This window comes from Telopea speciosissima, chromosome 7 (genome assembly GCF_018873765.1).
Source record: "Telopea speciosissima isolate NSW1024214 ecotype Mountain lineage chromosome 7, Tspe_v1, whole genome shotgun sequence".
NCBI lineage: Eukaryota > Viridiplantae > Streptophyta > Magnoliopsida > Proteales > Proteaceae > Telopea > Telopea speciosissima.
In genome coordinates this window covers 65,269,779-65,293,888 of record NC_057922.1, presented here as the reverse complement: position 1 = coordinate 65,293,888, position 24,110 = coordinate 65,269,779, and the positions used below count along the sequence as shown (strand labels likewise).

The window sequence follows — 24,110 nt, the reverse complement described above, 5'->3', positions numbered from 1 at the left end:
ATTGGGGTTTTACAAAGCGCGGCCCAACCCGACCTCGTTGCAGCCCTAATGCAAACCACACGCATGCACACAAAGAAATTGTTATGATATTGAATTTTTATTTGCTGCTGTAACTGGAGCGCTGCTATGCGCATCGCTGCTGCGCCACATGATGCGCATAGCAGCGGATAAAGGTCCTATGATATTAGCCCATGTGGGGATTGATTTCACATCGTATTAGTTGACATGGCCATATATAGATTCCCTCAGTTTTCTAGCAACTGATAATTACTAGTTTTCCTAAAGTTGGTATTACTGACATAAGAGCAGTTGATCCTTGGTTCCAACCCTCACACGAAAAGGATGATATGATTCGAAAATGAAGCCTTTAAGTGAAGGGAATTACCTTTTTGTATCCTAATATTCCAGGAGTCTCATCAAAGCACCAAAACCTTCTCCAATGTTTTTGACTCCGTCACATTTTAGTTTATCCCTCAAAAAAAAAAAATCTGTTGCATTTTAAAGATTTTTTTACTATACGATAAAAGGTGAAAAGATAATGCTAGGTTTTGTAGTGTACGGTAATGCCTCCCTCTTATAAAATGACATATCTATCCCTTATTGTGGAAGGAGAGAGATAGACACAGGGAGGCGCTAGCGTATACTACGCAGTGAGGGAACTCAATCTCATGATAAAATGATAAAAAAATAAATAAATAAATTGATGACCTTGAGATCTCCATTTTCTCATATTCCCAAATAGAACATACAATGTGGCCAAATAGAAAAAGTGGAACCTCATGAGACTCAAAATCAAAGCAACCTTATCTTTCAAGGGAAGGAAGATCTTTGTTCAAAGATTAAATTGGTGAAAGACTTTCCCCAGCCCCCACGATGTCAAGTGCAATTTCCCTCTAATATGATTTTTTTAGTTATTTTTTTCTTCTATTTTGAATATATGGACTCAATACATGGATTTAAGTAGGATTTGGATCCTCTGCGGCCTGAAGAACAACCATCATGCTGTGCTCAATTCACAAGTTGTCACGTGGAATTAATACCGATTCAATGGTTGGTAGAGATGATGACAATTCAAAATTGCAGCTCAAAATTAAAAAATGCTAGACCACTATCTACCAACAATTGGATCGTCATTAATTCCACGTGGCGGCCTATGAGTTGAGCAGCCGTCCAAGCCGCAAAGGATTCAAATCCATTTAAGTATCTACGATTTCAATATATATTGGTTGAAGCGAATAAAAGGTTTTTTCTTTTTAATTATTTGTCAAAAGTTGTTTGTTTATTAGAACAATAGATTCATATCGATATCATTATTGACCAATTTGGATCCTCTGCTGCTGCCTGTCTGCCTGTGCAGTTGGCGTGTAGCCTCACACAAGCAGGGCATGGACCCCAAATGGACCCCACTCAGGCAGAGTGCTCAGGCAATGGGTAGAGCGGTCATTACCCTTGCTTGTGTGAGGCTGCATGCCGACCGCATGGTCACACGGGCAGGCGGCAGCAGATGATGAAAATCAATTGTTGACAGCAACCAATACCAATGTCAACTACAACTTTGTCTCCATATAGATATTATATTTTTTTTTAAAAACCACTATTGGTGTGACATGCAAATTACTCCCTACACTGGTTTCGGGGAATCCTTTCCCCTATTGTTTGTTGCTTTTAAGTTAGGAGATTGACCCAAATTTTTTTTGGGTAATTTACACATACCACCCCTGAGGTTTGACGAAAGGATAATTTTACCCCACAGTTTTGAAAAAATCTGCGTGCCCCCCTGAGGTTTGCAAATAGTAACTAATAAGCCCATTCCATCAATTCATGACTAACAGTGTTAAAAATAAGAGGTAAACTGACAAAATTACCCTTGCAAGAAAAGAAAAGAAAAGAAAAAACCCTGCAACTCATCTTCCCCAAATCGATTGGGGAAGATGAGTTGCAGGTATCCTGAAAATCTCCCCTCTCGTTAGATATTATTGATTTCTGAAGAGGAAGGAAAGACAGGTATGAACTCGACCCATCATCTAACCTATCTTTGAGAGGGAGAAAGAGGAGAAAAATCAAAACATTTGGGTCTCAGTCGCTCTCAAAAGACACAGAGACATAAACACAAACACATTCTCTGCTCTTATCTTTTCAAATCAAATCACTCCTCCACTCAGCTTTCGATTTTTTTTTTTCATGTTTAGTGATTATCTATCTATTATATAGATCAAATGGTTGCTAACAAATACGATTTCTCACGTGCGGTAGTGGAGATGGCTTGGATCATGCTTAGAATCGATCAAGATTTACTGCCACATGAACAACAACCTTAGACCACTAGTGGAGCTACCAATCAAGCAGGTCCTTTTGTTTACCCGAACCCTGTGCAAACCCCATCTGCAACGATGCCTTCATATAGAACACCGCGTCCTGCAATGCCGTTTGTCTTTTCAGATTCTGCCAATGGTGATGCAGGGCCATCGAGGAAGAGCTCCAAATTCCATGATGTGCAAGAAGAAAGTGAAACCAAGGGTGATTCTGTGCGATCAGTGACAACCTAAAGCAACCTGCACACCAGCTTTCTCACCCTAATGTTCATAATACCGATGTTGAAGCCACTAGTAGTGGGGTGAGACAGAAGGGCAAGTCATCCTACAAAAGATTAAGGAGCAGCAAGGAGGTTAGGTTATCCTTGGCAGCTAGTGTTGATATTAAATCGGTTGAGACTATTGTTATGAAATTTGATGCGATCAGGTGTAGAATTTGCCAAGTTGAAGATGCAAAGGACCCAGCCTCTTGTTGGACGAAGAGATCGATTCTAAGAAATGAAATTTTATAAAGCGCGAGTTGCAGAACGTGTTGGTGGAGCTATGGCAGACTCTGGCTATGTTGACACCGATCCAACCGGTCGATATGGACGTGTAAGTTCTTTCATCCTCACTGGTTTCTTCTCCAGATTGAATTTTGGGTATCCGGTGGCAGTAGGAGGAGATTTAGTTGAATTAGGGTTATCGAGAGAGTCCAGATTAGGGTAATAAAGAGGCGAGATGTAAGAAAGTGATTAGGTATTGGGGTTAGGGTTTGTTGGGAAGAAAGAAGAGGCTAATGGGGAAGAGGAAGATGGAAATAGAAACAGAGAAGAAGAAGATTAACTCATTTATCCATGAAATAAAAGATCTTTTTAAACTTATTTTGCATAAAACCTCCAACTTATCTTCCCCATTCCCCAATCGATTTGGGGAAGATAAGTTGCAGGTTTTTTTTTTCTTTTCTTGTAAGGGTAATTTTGTCAGTTTACCTCTTATTTTTAACACTGTTAATCATGAACTGACGTAATGGGTTTATTTGTTACTGTTTGCAACCTTAGGTAGGTATGCAGAATTTTTCAAACCTGGGGGTAAAATTATCTTTTCGTCAAACCTCAGGGGTGATATGTGTAAATTACCTTTTTTTTGTTTTTTTTTTTGGGTGGTAAATAATTGGAAAAATCCCATGTTTGACACCAAAGCAAAGTCAATATATTTCTGATTTTTTCTCAAAAGGGTAAATACTAAGGCCACACTCAATAAATTAGCGTGAGGCCACACTGCATTAAATATTTAAATGACACGTGGCATTAGTTTTCCATTCAAAACCTTCTAGAATCAGTTTTCTTTTTTTCGAAAACCACGTGACTGCCACATGTTATGTTCCTATTGGAGCGTGGCCACACATTCTATCATTGAGCGTGTCCCAGCATTCCCCTTGCCAATAATACCCCTGGCTTGATATCAAATTTTCATTTCATTATCCTTATAAAACACACACTGTATTTACCCTCAGCATTCCCAAAAAGAGTGTCTCCTTTGACGTCTTCCCTCCCTTAATTCCACCTGTAAACATCATTCAACTCTCGCATCCACACTATTAATTCACAAGTAGGTATAGGATTGATGAAGTAGACAACAATTTCAAATGCAAAGTGCCAGTATTGCCTAGGAATAGAACCATGGGTGAGAAGAAAGAGACTTGTCTCTTCAATGTGGCGATGATGCCTTTCAACAGAGCCTTGTTGCGCATGCATATGGGTACACGATAAGTGATGGGAGATGCCAAGGTGGGCAAAGGAGGGAAGGGAACGATATTCCCCACCCCAATCTGTTTGTATCACTTTTAGAGAATAGGAAAAATGGCACTCAACGAAGATGTTAAATTGAAGAAAAATAGAAAATGCGTCTGATTTATGCACAATGGGATAGGCCCAAATGCACTTTGACGGAGGGAAAGGGACGGGATGGAGAGTCCAAAGTGTATAGGCCGCTATTACTCGGTTCAGAGAGGAGAGTTGACTTGGTTACTTGATCCTTGACACAAAAATAAGACGGGTGAAATTCAAAATACACACTATTGTCCTTAGAAAAATGTTGAACAGAAAGTAGAGATTTTGTAATTGAGGGGACATCCAAAACATTAGATATATAACTGAAACAAAAGAGAGGAGGAAGGAGATGAAATTGAAGTATTATCAATATGGGAAATAGGGAGACCCTTACCATTGCCAAGGAGGGCGTCTGGTCCGGGGTAGTTATCATACGAGGATAATGACTGCAGGTCGAGTGTAACGTTATAGGTAGCGCCATTGTCAGGATACCAAGTTAGGGCTGTGGATGGTGATTGAGGTAGATAGGGTAAAGGGAGGGGGAGGGGGAGGGATAACCATAATTGGGAATGGATGGGGGCGATAATAGTAGTATTTGCATTGTGATTGGTACGATGGAAAATCGTGCACCAGAGGCGACCACTGTGTTAAGGAGGGAAACCACGACCGCCACGACCTCGTTTGAACCTACTAGGCCCTCATGACCACAAGATGAACCACGACTAGTGGAGTGGGAATCAAGATCACTAGGAGAGGGGGGGGGACCGTTCAGTGGTGTTGGCAATCAGAATGGGGAAGGAGATGATTGAATGCATCTGTGACAGATAGCTTGCAGAAGGCACGAATTAGGGCTGAAACAGGGTCAGGTTGGGCCGGGTTTTCTAAAACCCTAGCCTAACCTTGGAACCCTTTAGCTTAGCCCAGGCCTGCCCTGATCCTGACTCAGGGACTAAAAACCTCAACCCAAGCCCAAACCTATCGAGCTCAACCCAGCCTAGGTCCGCTCTGATTGGCTCTGATTATGCAGGGCCGAGCCAGATTGGCCCTGATTGACCCTGACCTTTGTTCATATATCACTCACAATAGAGCTTCACAACCCCCCCCCCCCCAAAAAAAAAAAAATCCTCCCAGTGAAAAAGGGCAAACTTATAACACCGAGGTCAGAAAAAAAAAAAAAAAAAAAAAAAGGAAGAAACACAAAGCTTTTGGTTGATTAAAAATAGAAGAAATGAGGTAAACGCAATGGCATTTGACACCGAATAGATGTATAAGAAAGACTATTTAAATATGTTCACCAATTAAAATTGGTTGATTAAAAATAGAAGAAATGAGGTAAACGCAATGGCATTTGACACCAAATAGATGTATAAGAAAGACTATTTAAATATGTTCACCAATTAAAAGAATGATAACCGGGTAAGGTAATCAAGGGGATAAATTTGAATATCAAACGAAAACCCATAATAGCAATTTTTATTTTTAAGACAGATAACGAACCCATCTTGAAAGGGAAGCAGTGAAAGAGAAAGAATTGAACGTACTGCGTGATTGAAACTCTAACGGGGAAGGAGAACCGAAACCATAGAAGACCCTCCGCTTAAATTGCTTCGCATTTACTGACAAATCTTTCCTTCTTTCACCTGAAATGATGTTTTGATTTTGCCAGTGATGTAAGATACCATAGTGATTTTATTTCAAGGGAGGGGAATAGGGAGAGGCATCGCAAGAGAGAATAACTGAGAGAGAGAGAGAGAGAGAGAGAGAGAGACTATGTGTGACTGAGCTGCGGTCGCCAACTAAGAAGAGAAGGAAGTTACAGCGGCAAAAACCCTAAAATGAAAGTGAGAAACAAATTGAGAAAAGGAAGAGAGAGAGAGAGAGAGAGGTATAACTCATAAGGCTGAGACTTGTTTTTTTAATGTAAATCTTCCCTTCTGCAGAAGACCTTGCCATCACGGTGACTTCCCGATTGTAGCCCTTGGCTGCAACTTCCTTCTCTTCTTAGCTTGCTACCACAGCCCAGTCACAGGTACTCTCTCTCTCTCTTGCTTGCTTGCTTGGTACTTTGATTAAGGATCATAGTTTCCAGCTCTAATGGCACCCCACATAAAGTCATATTGGCTTCAATTTGATGACTGAGTAGTCGAACATTGTCTGTGATGTGGACGTCCTCGATCGTGTTGGAAGTCATATTGGCTTCAATATGTATAAATTTGCATATTTTGTTTTTAATTCCATTTTTTTTATTATTCAGGATCAACATTTCATTGGTAGTCAATTCAAATTATAACAACAAAGACCACTCCCCACGTACCCCAAGGGGGAAGGAATTATCTACACTCAACAAACAAGTGATACACTTTTTCTTTTCTTTTTCCAAAAATAAAAGGATAGGCTCTCCACCTACACAAGGGGAAGGGATTGTCTACACTCTACACACAAATGAAATACGTTTTTTTTTTCAAAAAAAAAAATGCTCGGCTTCTTCTTCCACCCTATATTATTTTGGGTTTTTTATAATTATCACTCCAAAATCTTTCATATTTATTATTATCCCCTAAAAACTTTGAAACAACTGTTACTCTCTCCTGTTGCATACTAATTAATAACTAACTGGCCCCCACTATTACAGACCCATAACGGAGGGAGTTAGTCGTGACAATGTGCCGTTGTCATGGATTTTTTAGGACCAAAATGCCCTTTTTGGGGTGGTAATGTAAAAAACTCCCACCCCATCACCGTCCCTTCTCCTCCTCCTCCTTCTTCTCCTTCTTCTTCTTCCTCCTCTGCAACCCCTTCCTTCGTCTCATTCACTAGTCATGACAAAGCTATAGATACTACAGCAATTAATGGAGATGGAAATTTTTTGTTTTTGGTTGCTGCTCTTCTCTCTCTTACTTTTAATGGATTCTTCATTACGATTTCTACCAAACTTCTCCATGAAAATAGAAACCCTCCTCAGAACAGATAAGGGAATAATTATTTCTTTCTAGTTTTTTTTCTCTTAATTTTGTTTCAATTGTGTAATCCATGTGAGATTGGTGGTGAAATTAAGAGATACTTTGAAACATTTTCCAAGGAATGGAAAACACAGAAACCCTAGCTGAGGGCAGTGTTGCGTTGGAACCTGTTAAAGCTCAAATCTTAGAAGAAGGGATCGTCAAAGTTGGATCTAGGGTTTCGAATGAAACCCTGACCGGATCACAATTGCCGTCGGAGATTCCATTGGACAGAGTTGAAGGGAATGGTATTAGGGTTTCTGTTAACAATATCGAAGGTGAGGATGGTGATGTGACGGCTCGAACGGTTGATTCGAGTGGAGGGGTGACTTCGGTGCTCGACAAGGAGGAGAAAGATGGAACTTTGGGAGGTCATGCGCTTGGAGATGGTGGAAGTCGGATGACTGAAGCTTCTTCAGAGTCCCAAGAGAATGGGAAAGAGTTTGGTTTTGCTCGCGAGAATGTGAAGGGAAATGTTATTCTTGGAGTGGACAGTTTAGTAGTAAATGAGAAGGACAGTGCTGACCAGACATTGTCGGGAGAGGAAGGTTCTTCGCGATGGAAGGGTGGCGACTCTGCTGCGAAGATTAAACTTTCAGGGGAACCGATTGTTGTAGAGACTCATGGTTCATGCGAGACACCGAATTTAAGCAGGAAGGGGGTTTGTTATCTGATAATGGAGAAAATTCGGGCGACGAAGTTTCAGGAATGTCTGTTCCCATGGTGGAGACCAAGACGAATAACAGTGAGGAAGGCAGGGAAGAAAAAGAAGAAGTAGATGAAGGAGAAGAAGAGGAGCAGGTAGCAAATGATCAAGAACATGAGTTCTCTATTAGTGATTTTGTATGGGCCAAAATTAAAAGTCACCCATGGTGGCCTGGGCAGATCTATGATCCTTCAGATGCATCAAAGTGGAAGACAATACATTTACGGACGAAATGTTCTCGGACTTCCTTACCATAGCTTTGGATTCTTTTTATCTAGATAGGAGTCAACGTTTTGATACATTCAAGGGTTTCTTTTCCAGATTTAGGAGCTTTGTGTATTGTAATGAATCGAACTATGAACAGCTAGTTGTTCAAAGTGGTAGAAAAAGGAAGTCCTTGGAGAGTAATCCAGGTTCATCTGGGCGAGCTTCCCAGGCAACTGATCAAAGTTGTGATGGCAGGTGGTGATGGCATCATCGATCGGGGCGGTTGGGGTTGCAGAGGAGGAAGAAGAAGAAGGAGAAGGGACGGTGATGAGGTGGGAGTTTTTTACAATTATCACCCCAAAAAGGGCATTTTGATCCTAAAAAATCTGTGACAACGGCACACTACCACGACTAACCCCATCCGTTACGGGTCTGTAACGGTGGGAGTCAGTTAGTTATTAATATGCAATAGGGGAGGATAATAGTTATTTCAAAGTTTTTGAAGGGGTAATAGTAAATATGAAAGATTTTGAGGTGATAATGTAAAAAACCCTATTATTTTTTGGACAAGAGATAGTTGTCACGTCGTGTAGCGTCTGCAGAAGTATATGATCGAATACGATTTTTAGTTCACTAGGGGTTGAGCGGTAACATGAAGGGTGTGTTTTCTACTCTTAAGATTTCCTAATTTTGGGAAGTGGAATCTGTCTTTAATCCTAACTTCCTGTCTTCTTAAGAAAGTCAAGCATGGAAGATAAGTTGGCAGCCATGTTAATAAGGGCTGTCAAAGTCTAAACTGAACCGGCCAAACCTGATTGAGCTTACACCCAACCGAACCGAACCCTTAACAGGCCGGTTTTGGTTTACATTCTTTGATACTATTCAGTTTCCGCTCAGTTTGGGCTAAAAAAGGCAGGGCCCCACTTAACCAGACTGAACCCGGAAGAAAAAAAAATGAACCCTGATAGCCCATTTGAAATGGTTAATGGATGAATTGAGCCATGCCCAAACCGAATCGTATTGAACATGGTAACACAAACCGACAATGACCCGAACCAAAACCAAAAAATCCTTATTGGTTCGACTTTGGTTTTCCTGAAACCCAAACTGAAAAACCTGAACCGCCTGGCCCGGCCCGATTGACACACCCTTACATGTTAATATCATTCCATTTTAGTTCGAACTCTCTCCAACATTTCTCAACCACTGGTCCAGGGACATTCATGTCAATTCCATGTCCCATTCAATCTCAAGGCACCTTCTGTGAACTTTTCTAACACAATCCATCAGCTAAAAGAGCACTTTGGACCTTGGGGACTTGGATTTGGAAAGGAAGGTAAATTCAAGAACACTTACCGACAGGGTGGATAAATATAGCCATGGCCATTGTTGAAGTGCTGAAGCTATGTCTAAATATACACAGCAGGAAGCCCAAGATCAAAGCCATCACGAAAACTGAAACCTCTTTCATGATGAGAAGAGCAAATCCCTTTTCCCAGCATCAAATCCTAATTGAATCAGAGAGTGCATTATTCACCAATCACCCATTTAAATCTCCATCTTGAATATCTGAAATTATTCATCCCCAACCCTGGGTTTATTGATACATGGATGAAATCCAGTAAAAAATTTCTAGGGTTCCTGAAAAAGAACCGATTGACACAGAAATCGCTCTTTCAACACCAATTGAATCAGATTTATAGGTCAGCGGAGACTTGAGATCACTAACCCAAAATTAAACGAAAAACTGATGATTCAAAGTTTTATCCATGGGTAATACGGAGAGAAAAGGATTCTCAAATTCTGAATTCAGCTCCAATAACGAGGAAAAAATTCTCCTTTTTTTTTCTTTATCAAAGGATCTCTGAAGATCATTTACACAGAAAAAGATAAAAAGAGTACAAACGCCAATTAAGTATGGAATGGATCGACGAGAGATATGAGAAGAAATATTAATTACACAAAGTGAAAATCCCCAAAACGAAATCCAGGAAATTGATAATCATATATTAAACCATACAAGAGGGATCTCAAATCTCAAATCTCAAATATCAAGCACAAGCGCAGGGATTCTCCACAGCCAAAAGGTCTTCATCAGCAATCCTGAAGAGCAAATACCCAAAAGAGAGCCCCAAAACGATGGCCAAAAAGACACCTCCATTGAAGGACATGACTGCGAGCATCAACAGGTACCCGATGGCCGAATTAACACAAAACAAGGTAGCAGCGCCATACCTGGCGGGGTTTTTCCAGCGGCCACCGGCGAGCGTTGGAAGGAGAAGAGGGGTATCGATCGATGAGATGTTGGAGGGCTTCTTAGCCGTAGCGAAGACTTTGAAGCGGATACGACGATCCTCCATGTACTGATAAAAGACGGAGAAGAGGAAGCAAGCGAGTATGGTGAGAGCGTAACTCGTCCATGAATCGGTCTTCCATGAGTCGATGAGCAGGGTAACCTTCTTACCCCAGTAGAAAGTCATGTGCATCATCGTGTCTTGGCCTTTACTGAAACGGAATCGTTTGATAGGAGGGTTCTTCTGCTCCTTCCTTCTCCTTCTATACAAATTCTAAACGAAGCGTAATTGGAGAGAGAGACAGAGAGAGATTTGCTGAATTGCAGGTTGCAGAGGATGGAGAAATTTTGTTTGGTTGGGGGAGAAGGTATAGACCAAACGGTCTTCGCGTTTGATCAGAAGTAATACTACTCTAAGTACTTGAAAGTACTAAATTAGCCCTTTCGAAAAGGTATGAATAACCGGGCCACTAGGTTTGTCAGTTGTGCTTTTACTCGATGTAGATTGAATCCAATGGTAGAAGAAAGCATCTAAGGGTGTTTATGTCAAATAGACGAGCTTCCGTAATCAACTTAGTAAAGCATATTAGACTATATCTATTATTAGGATGGGTACCCTTGTTTATCTTTTCACTAATTGAATCCGGTCACATGACCTATGACCTACCCCACCGGTGATGCAATCTTTCATCTGACTAAAGAATTGCGTCACCCTTGGGTCCGGGGCTCTCTTTTTTTTTTTTTTTTTTTTTTTTTTTTTTTTCTGTGGTAAGGAGGGTAAAAGTTTTTCTCTTGAACTGCGTGTGAAAGATTTAAAAATATGGGCCCTCTCTCTTTTCTTTTGATAAAGAATGGGACCTGGCTCCAGTACCGCCGCGGCTGGAGCTGGACGGTCCAGCACCCCTTAAGATCATTACACCTAGCCTTTATAACATCCAATGGTTAAAAAACACGATATGTGATTTTAATCCATATTTCTCTCTCTCTCTCTTGCTTGCTTGGTATTTTGATTATGGAGCTTAGTTTTGGATTTTTATTCGCTGTTGTACTCATCGTGCGGCGTTGTAGGTGCCATGTGGGGCTCGCTGTGCACACATGGCACCTACAACGCCGCACGATGAGTATAGTAGCGGATAATGATCCCTTAGTTTCCAACTCTAATGGCATCCATATAAAGTCGTATTGGCTTCAATTTTATGACTGAAGTCGAACATCGTGATGTGGATGTCCTCGATTGTGTTAGAAGAAGAGCAGCCTAGAGAGACAATCGAGAAGTCACTGTGATGGCAAGGTCTTCAGCAAAAGGGAAGATTTATATAACACAAAAGTATCAGCCTTGTGAGTTATGCCTATTTCTGTCTCTGTCTCTGTCTCTCTCTCTTCCTTATTGTTTCTGCACAACAAATTTATACATTTTCCTTTTCGTTGTTGTTGATAAAATTGGATCTTCTAAGGTAAGAGAAAGATATCATGGTGCTTTTTCTTAAAAATAACTTAGACATTACAATTAAATAAAAAAGACTACGTTTTTCCTTTATCTATGGATATTAATAGCATCGGATGGGTAGAGGGGACGATAGTTTCACCTTACTCAATATGGGGTCAAATTATGATGATGAAATGTTATGTGCCTAATGGGGCTCAATCTTTTGTATGGGTGGTAGATTGCACTAGCCTAATGTGAGATAGGTTAAAGAGCTTGATTTAATGTGTTCCATCAGCTTTGGAGCTTTTGTTGTATCGATTAATTACCTAATATTTGGTATCAGAGTCAAGTACCACGTCACGGAAAGGACTACTTGGAGTAGAGTGAAATCCATCAAGAAAACACTACAACTGTCAGACAGAGTGGATCCTCATGGAAAGATTTACTTACTGCCAGAGTGATTAGTTAAGTACCTAATAGATGATGACTCAAGAGTCCAATCACAAAGTCACTTCACTTATAGAGCTTCTTTCTATACAGGTGAAAGGAAAACTTTGACTTTATAGGAAGAAATACAAAAACTTTCTCCAAGCATATTGTATAATTAACTTTGGAAGCAGTTTTCTGTACGGGAGTGTGGCCTACACTAGCACTCCCATGTGTCTCTCTCTCTCCTCCTTAAAACAAGGGGATATAGGTATCTTTTCACATGGGGAGGAGAAAGATAGACTCATGGGAGTGCTGGCGTAGGCCACACTCCCGGACAGAGAACTTTTTCCCAATTAACTTATAGAAAAAATATTGTTAGCGGATGGACAGAGGGGAGGATAGGTTCAACCGACTCAATATGGGACGAAAGTGTGATGACGAATCAGGAGTCTAATCACAAGGTCACTTCACCTATGGAGCTTCCTTCTATATATATGAAAGGAAAACTTTGGCCAATAAGAAAATGTTCCTTGAAAAATCTTAATTTGTAAGGAGAAATACAACAATTTTTTCCAAGCATAATTAACTTATGAGGAAAATATTGGCATGATGCCAGTGTGCATGTTCCTGAACACATCCTCTCACATCTACCATGGATCCCGCACACACTCCTCATTAATTGGACGATTTGGTTTCCCACCCCCATTGATGAGAAACTATACTTTGGTGTCGTAGCAAACATTCTCTCTTAACTTATATATTGGTGTACTGTACTCAATCAATAATCTAGGTTATTAGTGCTTATTAGGGGTGTGAATTCCAAACTGAAACTGAATCGAACCATCTAAACCAGAACCGATAAACTATTTATTACTCGATTTCGGTTTTGATATTAAGAAATGAAATAGTTTATTAAATTGTTCGATTTTAATTTTAAGAAATGAAACTGCTTAAATTTTCGATTTTGAATCAACTAAAACTGGTATGCTGTTGAACCGATTGTACATACTAAATCGATGATAAATAAATAAATAAACGTGTTAGTTTTGGCATTCTATATACCCTCTCTACCGTTTTGTAAATCTATATAATTTACTGTAAATTTTTCTTATTTCTTAAGTCACAATTTGGGCTTAGATGTCGTGGTTAAAGTTCAGCAACATCATATTTCTTTATCAAGCTTCAAAAATAGGTTTGTTCCCATATATGCTCGAATCGACAACAAAATCGAAACTATTAGAAAGAGTTTAACTGAAAACCTTTTAAAAATCGTTTAACCGGAATCATTTTATTAATAGATTTCAATTTAAGATATTAGAATTGTTTAATAAACAACGGTTCGGTTTTGATTTCTACCCTTTACACTTTGAACTGAACGAAACCGAACCAATTAACCAAAATCAAACCGATTAACACCTTGCTTATTAGGTAGGAAATCCCAACAAGGAAACCATCCAATAGTAGTACACCAAAAGTTGTAGATGATTTATTGTGTTAGCACATGATGAAGTGTAATTATACGCTGAAACACAACAATAGTTGAAAGTCAAAAACCCAACCCATCCATAGTTTTTGGTACATAAACCTATTCCACGGAATACCACACCACTTTTTCTTCTCCCCCTCAGCCCTTTTCCAAAATCTTGAGCTAATTGTGTCTAATTTGGAATATATTTTAGGGAAGCAGTTTTCTGCACTGGAGTGTGGCCTATGCCAGCACTCCCGTGTGTCTATCTCTCTTTTTCTTAAAACAAGGGAGCAGAGGTGTCTTGTCACATGGGGAGGAGAGAGATAGACTCATGGGAGTGCTGGCATAGGCCACACTCCCGGACAGAGATCTTTTTTCCTATAATTTTTATTTTATTAGGAATTAAAAAAAAACAAGACATCCAATTTGTAGGAACATCACTCATCGTTGTCTTAACCAAAACAACCCTTCCTGTTCGAGACAAAAGTGGAATTTTCCATCTTCATTGGAGGGTTTTCCACGAAAATCTCTTGTGCTACATTTGTGTTGCTCTTGTATTGTTTGATTATTTGTCTCACTTGGATTTCATATAAATTTTGTTCACTTGTTGCTTTCTTGCTTATTTGATTCTCACATAACCTTGTCAAAAAGTGGATTCTAACCCAATAGTTGAGCCTTCCACCTAATAGTTCTTGCTTGAAATCTCACATGGTATCAAAATAGCAACCATCACGGAAGGGAACTGTCGATGCACAAAACTATGAACTCTTCAGAAAGAGAAGCCAAAAAATGGCAAACTTCTTGTTTCATTTTTATGGGTAGAAGAAAATTAGGGCCAGAGTCAGTATCAGTATAGAAAATATATAGTAAAACCATCCCCATCCATTAACATTTCAAGATCAACCAAAAAACAAACAAAAACAAATAGAATTGCTTAAATAATAGTTGGAGACATGTTCTTCCCAGTCTCAAAATCTGTTCAACAATGAGTAGACTCATCATAGATATTGTCAAGAACAGCTACAACCCCACAAACAAAAGCTTGATCAAATCCTGGTTGCACCTCCACCTGATAGAGATCCTTGCTTACCATCATCAACTGTGCCTCCTTCTTCACTCCAACCTGCACTTATCAACAATTAGACCCACCAAGTTAAAATTTTCTTAAGTGGCTCAGACTAAAGAATTCTCTCTCTCTTTCTCTCAAACAAAGTGGGAAAGTGGGTAAGGAAGTATAGTTACCTTTGCAACTGTGTTTCCAGCAGAATCAATAATGACACAAGCTTTATCAGGAAAAGAACCCCTGACCTCAAAATCCCAGTCCATATTAATATTGCATTTCTTAGGTACAACATTCACTTTAATGTTCTTTGCAAGGCATGAGTTTGGCTCTTTTAGGCTAAAAACCAACTTCTCTGTTCCTTCATAGTCCACCATATAACCTTTCCATTGCCTATGAATGCTTAGAGCTTGAAACATGCCTCCCTGCAAGTATAGATTGAATGAATATATCTATATACTCCAAGAATTGATTATATTATTGGCTAGAATATATACCTTTCGGCGAATTAGAAGCAGAGATTCTCCATCAGCATCTCTCAGGATCAATTCTCCTTTGATGCCTAAAGTTCCACAACCATCAACCTTGAAAATAATCTTTTGGCTGCAATCCGTGACTACAAAACCTCCTCCATTCACAACATGAGGCCTCTTTCTCACTGTGAGTACTACTACCTGTGAAGCAGAACAATAGAGTTTGCTCACAATGGGCTTGATAATGGCAGTTGCAGACATTTTTTCTCTTAAAATTTTTCTTAGAATCCACAATGAAGAACCCTCTTTTACCCCCAACTAACTAATATATAACCAAGTGATCAATGTAGTGGAAAGTTAGAGAAGAAAATGGTCTCCTTCTACTTCTTCAATTCAAAGGTTTAGTAGTGACTTTCTACTATATTGACTATTCCATATCAAGAAGGTTGTAATAAGAAGCTTTAGTTTGAGTGTGGAGTTTATGAATGCAGAGCTTCTATAAGTTTGTGATAAAGGTTTGTCCTTGAATTCAAAGAAGGGTTCCTTTGGCTTTTTGAAATTGAGTACCACAAGCTCAAAAAGTTGCTTCGGAACTTTGAAACTGATGGAAGATTAGATTCTAGGGGGAGATTTAGAATAATCTTTTGACTATTGGGGAGTATGCCTTGATATTAAAGTGCAAAAGGTTTGGTGTAGCTTTTTGAGGTACTTCTTACCAAAAAAAACAAAGCTTTTGGGGTACTCAATGAAATGAAATGCTTGTTTAATAAAATGGACAAAGTTTTCCTCCACACTCATAGAAGACGTTCACCTATCATCCTAGGGTTCACAAACCCCTCCTAGGGTTTTTGTATGTTTCAAAATACCCTCTCGATGGTCATTCATGCTCTCTCACACCCCTCATCCCATTCACCATGGGTGGAGGCAAACTCGGTCCTAATTAAATTAACTCAAGTGGTGTAGTTTTAAATGGTACAGAATCATTTTAGCCTTTGCTTGTTCTTCTATATTCTTCTTTGGATAGTATTAGAACCCTAATCAGATGAACAATCAGCCCAAAACCATCATTATTAAATGGGAAAGAGAACGCCACTCGATCGCACAAGGTGCGCAGCCCCTGCACCCTAACGCAAGGATGTTCAAAATGACCGCCGCACACCTGGAGTGTGCCCTTGTGTCAAGGTGCAGGGGTGGCATGTCTAGCGTGACTGATGGCGTGCTTTCTGCTCCTTTATTAAATTGTTATGGCACATTTAGGGGTGGATTTGTTGTAGTAAAACAACTGCGGTTAAATGTATTTGAGGAAGGGTTTTAGGAATATGGTATCGGATGGGCCATATCAATATCAATGCTGGCCAATACTAGATCAGTGATACGATGCAAACATAGTAAAATGGTTAAAATCCATGTTGGTATTGGTATCTTTGAGGGCAAAAACGTATGATATGACCAATACAAACTGATACATATCAGTATCGATATCGATTTTGAAACAGACCAATATTTGATTTGATGCCATGAACTAAAACTATGATTAAAGGTAGTTTTCTTACCTTCAGCCGCGCTTAATACAGCCTCTAAAGCCTTAATTTCTTGTGGTATCCGAGGGATTAAGATCACTTTCACTGGAACTTTAGTAGGTAGATTGGGGAATCAAATAAAGGTTATGGCTTGTTTTTTCATATAATGATTAGGGATGGCAACAATATGAGTTCAACCCATGAAATAACCCATCTATTCGTGGGTTGGGTCTTACGTTTTTGACCCGTGGGTGATTATGGTCAGATTGGACCATCCAAACCAGATATATCATATATGGGTGGATCGCTAGACTTATCCTTGACCCAATTGATGCCACCAGTGTTTTAATATTGGGATAGGATCAGCCGATTCCGATTTCGGTCGATCTATTTGATTTTTAGGATTACAGTTTCCGATTTCATTTACCTAAAAAAAAAACATCCGAATTTAATCGATCTATGTTTGATTTGTTGGGTGACATATTTTGGTCGATTCTAACCAATTCCGTTCTTAAATCTTGAAGGTAACTATCACAAGTGACTTGAGTCTTCAATCCTTCAAAAGTTATCCGGGTTGGAGAAAAAGAAAACTTGGGGGAGGGGCGGGGCAAATACGAGAATGAATCATCTGTACGTATCAACAGGTGAACGTACATGTGAGAGCCAATCAAATTTAAATTTTGTTTTCATAAAAACCCCTCCTCCCCTTGTAAATGGTAAAAAAATACAGGTGGTTGGCTCTCGTATGTACGTTCACCTATTGGTATGTACAGAGGAATCGAACTCGATAAATACACAGTTAGAGAATAAATCGATGATTTATCTCACTTCACTCTTAGCCGCCCCGCTCCCCACCAAAAAACAAAAAAATAAAAATAAATTTGATGTAAGGAAATGAAATTTTAAAACCTAATAAGATGATAATTTCTGAAAATTACATTTGGTTGCAACGGGAATTAAATGTAGGGAAATGAAATTTTAAAACCTAAAAAGAAACTTTTGTAATCATTACCCCAAGTGGTTAAATCACGAAGTTCAAATCATTCCGTATTTGATTATTAAATTTCATTTTACTTTACATCTAATTCTCTTTGATTTAAAAGTAAAATAAAAATTACATGTAAAATGTATCATTACCAAATCTAGTAAAAATTTAAGTGGTTTATAAAATTACATGGGATACTGATTACAAAAGTTTCTTTTTGAGATTTTAAAATTTCATTTCTCTTTTCTTTAATTTCCATTGCAACCAAACGTAACTAAAAAGAGGAAAAATAAAAGAAAAATTATTTGAACAGCCTTGATAAGCTTATTAGGGTTGTTACGTGAAATGATGATGTGACAATTTTATCCATTGGTACATAGTACATGCCTCGTATTGACCGATGTGTCAACTTTGAAAATTTAACTCAATCAAATAATGTATTGTATATTGATATGCATCACCATATATGTCCACGCACACTTACTGTGTTTCACGTAATCCTAATTTTGAAACTTTATTCATTTGATAAATTCTATTCAGACTGAAGCTTTCCTTGTAAGGGATCTTGAGATCTATCTGTCTATAAACTTTGAATACCGTCAAATCTATCACTTGACTAATCAAGATGAACCATTATAATATGTTTCACCCAAATTTAGTTATTTATTTTTTTTGTTCGGATGGGTGGAGAAAGATGTTGAACAAAGGAGAGGTTTACCTAAAGAAGTCATTACCAATAATACTAAACAAAACGACGGGTTTACTCTAGAGTAAAGCTAACTAGCCTGCCTAACCTACAGTGGAGAATGTCCAAAAGGAAGAGCCTCACAATTCAACCGAGAAAAAGAAAAGGAAAAAAGAGAACCATTTAGGACTTTTGAGAGAGAGAGAGTTATGACTCCACCCATTATGAGAACTTAGAAGAGTTCTCCAAGCCTGTCACCCCCAAAAGAATAGTCTAATCGTCCTACTTTATCATCTCATGGGCTCATGGCCCTGGCTTTTTTTTTTTTTTTTTGAGGGGGGAGGGGGGGAAGCTAAGGGTGCAATTTTGGCCCCAAAAACATGGAAGTTTTTATTCGCTGTTGTAACTGGAGCGTTGTTGTGCGCATCATGCGGTGCAACAGCGGCAATATGTGCATAGCAGACCCCACTGTGCACACATGGCCGTTGCTACATCACACGATGCGCATAACAGCGCTCCAGTTACAGCAACGGATAAAGGTCCAAAAACATGCACCATCCCTAGCTTAATTTTTTTGAGCTTGGGCTGAGATGGGCTAGGTTAAGGTTGAGAAATTTCAAAAGTTGGACTGGACTGGACTAGACTAAGGTTGATTGAGGCACTGGCCAGCCCATACTAGTTCGAGTGTTCGATCCTAAGCTGAAACAAACTAGAATGGCCCAAGATTGGGATATAAGCTAAAAATGAAAAATATCTGCCTAAGGTTGGCCCAAGTTTTTCAAAATTCAGACTAGCATAGAAGACCCCACACTCAAATCATTGGTAAAATATAACTTAGAAGGAGCAAAGCAGATTTATCCAATAAAATCTCGAACTCAAACATAATAATAGTTTTTAAAATTCCGTCAGATATCGGATCAGGTACGGATATGTCCAGTAAATGAATTTGAATTCAGATAGTAGTAATTTGAGCCAAATTCAATTCGTTTACATCCCTAGCAACGATCCACCACCCAAAAAAAAGTAGGCCATGCAAAGATATTTTGCTTAAATTCATCACGATAAAGTTTTCGAGGTAAAGAGAGAATGTCTTAATATAGTATGATTGGTTTCTTTGAACCGGGAATATCATCATTTACTCTTGCCCTTATTAACGAAGATCTAAAATACCAGCATCTGATGTTTGGACAATAGAATCCACAACCCCCTTGTGAGCTCCGTAGCAAAAAATGATATATTCTATTAAAGAGAGTTCTTTGCGCAAATTACTTTGAATAGAAAGAGAAAGAGAGAGAGAGAGAGAGAATGGAGTTCTTAACGAAGTTTTACCTTTAATCCAATTGAAGGATCAGATTCCATATGTTAATTTTTTATGCCTTTACTGTGAGTGAAGGAAAACTCAATCTTTTTTAAATTTGAACTAAAATTTTACTAGTTAAAAGGACTACTTTAAAGGATCCACCCAAGCCCATGTCACATGGCAGATTTAGTGAAGCAATAAATACCACATGGCAAATTTAGAGAAGTAATAAATGTCAAGCAAAGATCAAGATATCGGTATCATATCGATCGACACATATGGAATCTATTGATATCGTAGTTACCCAATTTCAATACGAGACTAATGTAGATCAAAAGTATCGGCCAAAAATTGAATCGTTTTTTAATTGATATGGTCCTATCCATACCATATCGGTTTTGGTATCAGTATCGACGATGACCAAAATAGCCACCGATAAATACCTATAACTTTATCTTCAAGGGTGTGAGAGACTCGGAATACATGCCAAGATTAATGGTTTCCCAAATATTATCGGTAAATGTAAATCGCATGCAAAAGTGATAGTAGAAGCATTTCAGAATTCAGACTTCATCAAGTTTGGAAGAAAAGGACTTTGATATATCTAAACTTGGACAAAGTTTTTTTTTATTTTTTTCACAGCATTGAAAGGCTTCAACCACCATCCTATGATCCTTTATTGGAAAAAGTTGATAATACTCTCGCCTTGTTGTACAATACCTTTTTTGGCTCATTGGAAAGCCATTGTCAAAGAATTTCCCTCCACCATGGCTTAAGGAAAACTTGATCTTCTAATTTTTTTGTCATTAGGTGATATTCAGAGCTGCAATAATTATAAAGACATAAAACTAATGAGTCATACTATAAAATTATGGGAGAGAGTTATTGAAAACCACTTGAGACAAGAAAGAACTAATTTGATTTTATGGCAATAAATATCCACGATGGAAGCTATTTATTTAATTAAGAGACTTATGTAAAGATTTAGAGATTGCAATAGGGATCTTCATATGGTCTTTATTGATTTAGAAAAAACTTATAACAGAGTCCCTAGAGAGTTAATCTGACAAGTATTAGAGAAGAGAAGCGTTTCAAGTAAATATGTGGACATAATTAAGAATATGTATAATGGTGCGGTGACAAGTGGAAGAACATCGGGGACCAATGTAATGAATTCTCAATTATAATTGGGTTACATCAATGATCAACTTTAAATCCTTATTTGTTTGCACTTATCATAGATGATTTAACCAGAGGCATTAAAGATGAGGTTTCCTTGGTGTATGTTTTTTAGCTTATGACATTGTTTTGTTGGATGAGACAGAAACAAGGATTAATGCCGAATTAGAATTATGGATATCAACATTGGAATCAAAAGGTTTTAAGGTAAGTATAATGCAGACGGAATACATGATGTGTAACTTTGGTTACATTAAGACGGTTAATGAAGTGGTGATAATTGATAAGAGGAAGATTTTGCAAAGTGATTATTTTAGATATTTCGGTTCAATCATAAATAAAGAAGGTGATATAGAGGATAATGTTTCATAGAGAGTTAAAATATGATGGATGAAGTTGAGAGGTACGCCCAATGTGTTATATGATCAGCGTATTCCTTTAAAACTTAAAGTAAATTTTATAAGACAATCATACGAATGGCTATGATGTATGATGCGTAATGTTGGGCAGTTAAAAAGTATTATATAGATAAACTCAGTGTAGCAGAGATGAGGATGTTGAGATGGGTGAGAGCCAAAACCCAAAAGTAGAAAGGATAAAGTAGGGAAAGATCATATTAGAGCTAGTTTGGGAATAGCTCCGATACATGATAAGTTATGAAAAAATCGTTTGAAGTGACATGTTCATGTTCAACAGATGCCTTTAGATGCTCCAGTACAAAAGAATGATTTGATTCAGATTGAAGGAACCAAAAGAATCAAGGGCAAATCTAAAATGTCCTTAGAAGAAGTGGTGAGAAAATTCATGTAGAGCACTGATATCTTGAAAGTGAGATCTCCACCTTTTATGAGAGCAGGGCGATTATTTTACCCACACATTGTCTAGGCATGGCCCCCCCAGTCCCCACCCCCAATATAGAAAACATTTTTCCCATTGTGAAATAGGAAAACTATCCAATTCGGCCGATACAAACCGATACCAATACTTAAACCATGATGAGGTGGCTCCCCTCTCTACGGACTGTTATCTGAATTCCCTTGTTTCAGGGTTCTTTATTTTAATGGTCAGTGATTAGATTTCTTACCCCCAAAAAAGCAAAGACTATTTGGAGGTGGAACCCACACACTGACACATTGGGGCACAGTGCATAAGAGTCTGTATCACGCAAAGAGTCATTGAGTGAGTGAGTGAGTGAGTGAGTGAGTGAGAGAGAGAGAGAGAGAGAGGGACAATCATAAATCATAGCTTTTTGTTCTTGGGCTAGAAGACAATCATAAATCATAGCTTTTTGTTCTGGGGCTATACTATCCGAGTACAACAACACCTCACGTTATCTGGTGATTTGATGCCTAGGATTCGTAACCTGTATCCGTAATACACGGCATTACCTCCTTTGCCGTGCAATTTAGGGAAAGAATTCCATTTTTAACTTCCCCATTTTTTCTTGTTTTACTCTTTACTTTTTACATCGCCTGAGGCACTTAAGGAATGGTCTGTGTCATGAGATGACTCATCATGAGACTTTAACGTATTTAAACTTGGAACTATCATTTAATTCCTTACCCTACTGTTTTGACAGTTTTACCCTTTCTCTGTTCATATTTTACATTTTACAGCAACTCTGCTGTACACAGGGGATTTGGATCTTGTGCAGCTGTGGCGGGAGCTGCACAGTGCAGCTCGAAAAATCACCCCAAATACAGGGGGAGGTGGTCATTTCACATGTGGGGTTCAGATGGGATCCACCTGTGAAATGACCACCTTATCCCTATTTTTGCTGTCGTTTAGCGGTGCTGCACAGGTGCAGCTCCCGTCACGACTCCATAAGATCCAAACCCATAAATAAGGAGAACGTTCTCTGTGCCAGGGGCGTAAGTTGTGCCCAGACACATGGGGGTGGTGCAATTACCACCCTGCCCTCTGAAAAGGAAAATAATATCATCCACATGTTTTGGAATAAATAAATGGGAGAGAGGAAATCTAGACCTTATAACCAACGAGGGGTTTGTCATTTAAAAAAACAAAAAAAAACCAATGAGAGATTGAAAAGGAAAATAATATCATCCACGTAGGCTCTTCATGGGATCCACATAGTTAGAATAAGAAAGAGAAATGACAGCATAGGTAGGTTTCTATTGTTTATAATATGACAAAGATATAAAGAAATTTATACAAGGACAATGTATCAATATTTTTTTCTAAATAATTTGATTTAATAAGAGAAACCTTATTTAAAAAAGAAAAATAAATACCTTATATTATTTTGGGAGGAGAATTATTTATGAGGAGGGGTGTGACCCTTGCACGTGTGAGGGGCTAATAAGAACACCCCCACATGCATCAATAGGGTGGATATTTTTACCTTTCATGGGGTGCGGGGTAGTCATTTTCTCCCCTCTCTGTCTGGGCATGGAGATCATGCTCCCCCACAAAAACCATTACCCTTGTCATATGAATCTTGAGACAATTCAAATCGAAATTAATAGACTGATACAATATACCTCAATGCTAGTATTTAAAGCTTGCATCAGTTTTAGGCTGTCAACGACTCAAAATCCAACCCAAATCATTAGATGCACCAACCAAAATTGGATCAAACCAAACCCTTATCAGGGGATTTCGGATTGGGGTTTTTGTGGATTGGTAAGAATCGAAAAAATTGTCCAATCAAATGACCCAACCAAAACTAGAAACCGAATTGAACCCATAACCAAACTTCAACTCAAAAGTTTAGTTCGATTTGACTCAACATTAGACTAAAAATCAGTTCAACCCGATCGATACTAGACCCTTACGTGATCATATCATAGTTGGAATACCAAGTTTTCTTATTCGACTCGTCTTTCAGAAAAAACCTAATAATCTGGCCTGTTAAACCAGGTCAAGGCGAGTCATATATTTTTTTTTAATACAATAAATATGTATATATTAGTAAAAAATCATAAAAAATATAAAAAAAAAGAAAAGAAAAAACCAAATAAAATAATGAAACACATATCAATGCATTTTGAGTTTATACCATTGAACATAAGAAGAGAGTCAAAGAGTTGAGAATTTCTTATTGTTTTAGAATACGAATTTATTATTTTACTCAACTCAAATTCTAAGTGAACCGACATTACGATTTTTTTTTAAAATGACTATCATGACTCGGGTACTAATATCGGATGATTTATGACCCAATCTTATCCATTTTTACCATGATCTAGTCTACACGACTCTTGACCAGTCTTTCCAAAATTTTGACTCAACTTAAG

General features: G+C 38.5%; 2 protein-coding genes and 1 long non-coding RNA gene across 3 annotated transcripts; 1 reads left to right on the top strand and 2 right to left on the bottom strand.

Annotated features, from left to right (window-relative positions):
* Positions 1 to 704: 704 nt before the first annotated feature.
* On the bottom strand, positions 705 to 10,600 carry LOC122670122 (copper transporter 5.1-like). Its single transcript, XM_043867089.1, has 3 exons — positions 10,088 to 10,600; positions 8,464 to 8,469; positions 705 to 716 (listed from the first exon to the last, which is right to left on the bottom strand). Coding segments are annotated over exons 1-2 (438 nt in total). The 5' UTR covers positions 10,525 to 10,600; the 3' UTR covers positions 705 to 716; positions 8,464 to 8,468.
* LOC122670123 lies at positions 4,883 to 22,531 on the top strand. Its single transcript, XR_006334129.1, has 4 exons — positions 4,883 to 4,894; positions 7,760 to 8,033; positions 15,870 to 15,874; positions 22,520 to 22,531. It is a non-coding gene; the product is annotated as an uncharacterized LOC122670123 (long non-coding RNA).
* Positions 14,574 to 15,493, bottom strand: LOC122670121 (protein LURP-one-related 6-like). Its single transcript, XM_043867088.1, has 3 exons — positions 15,209 to 15,493; positions 14,894 to 15,136; positions 14,574 to 14,774 (listed from the first exon to the last, which is right to left on the bottom strand). Exons 1-3 carry the CDS (start codon positions 15,443 to 15,445, stop codon positions 14,631 to 14,633), a joined length of 624 nt encoding a protein of 207 aa, XP_043723023.1. The 5' UTR covers positions 15,446 to 15,493; the 3' UTR covers positions 14,574 to 14,630.
* Positions 22,532 to 24,110: the final 1,579 nt, after the last annotated feature.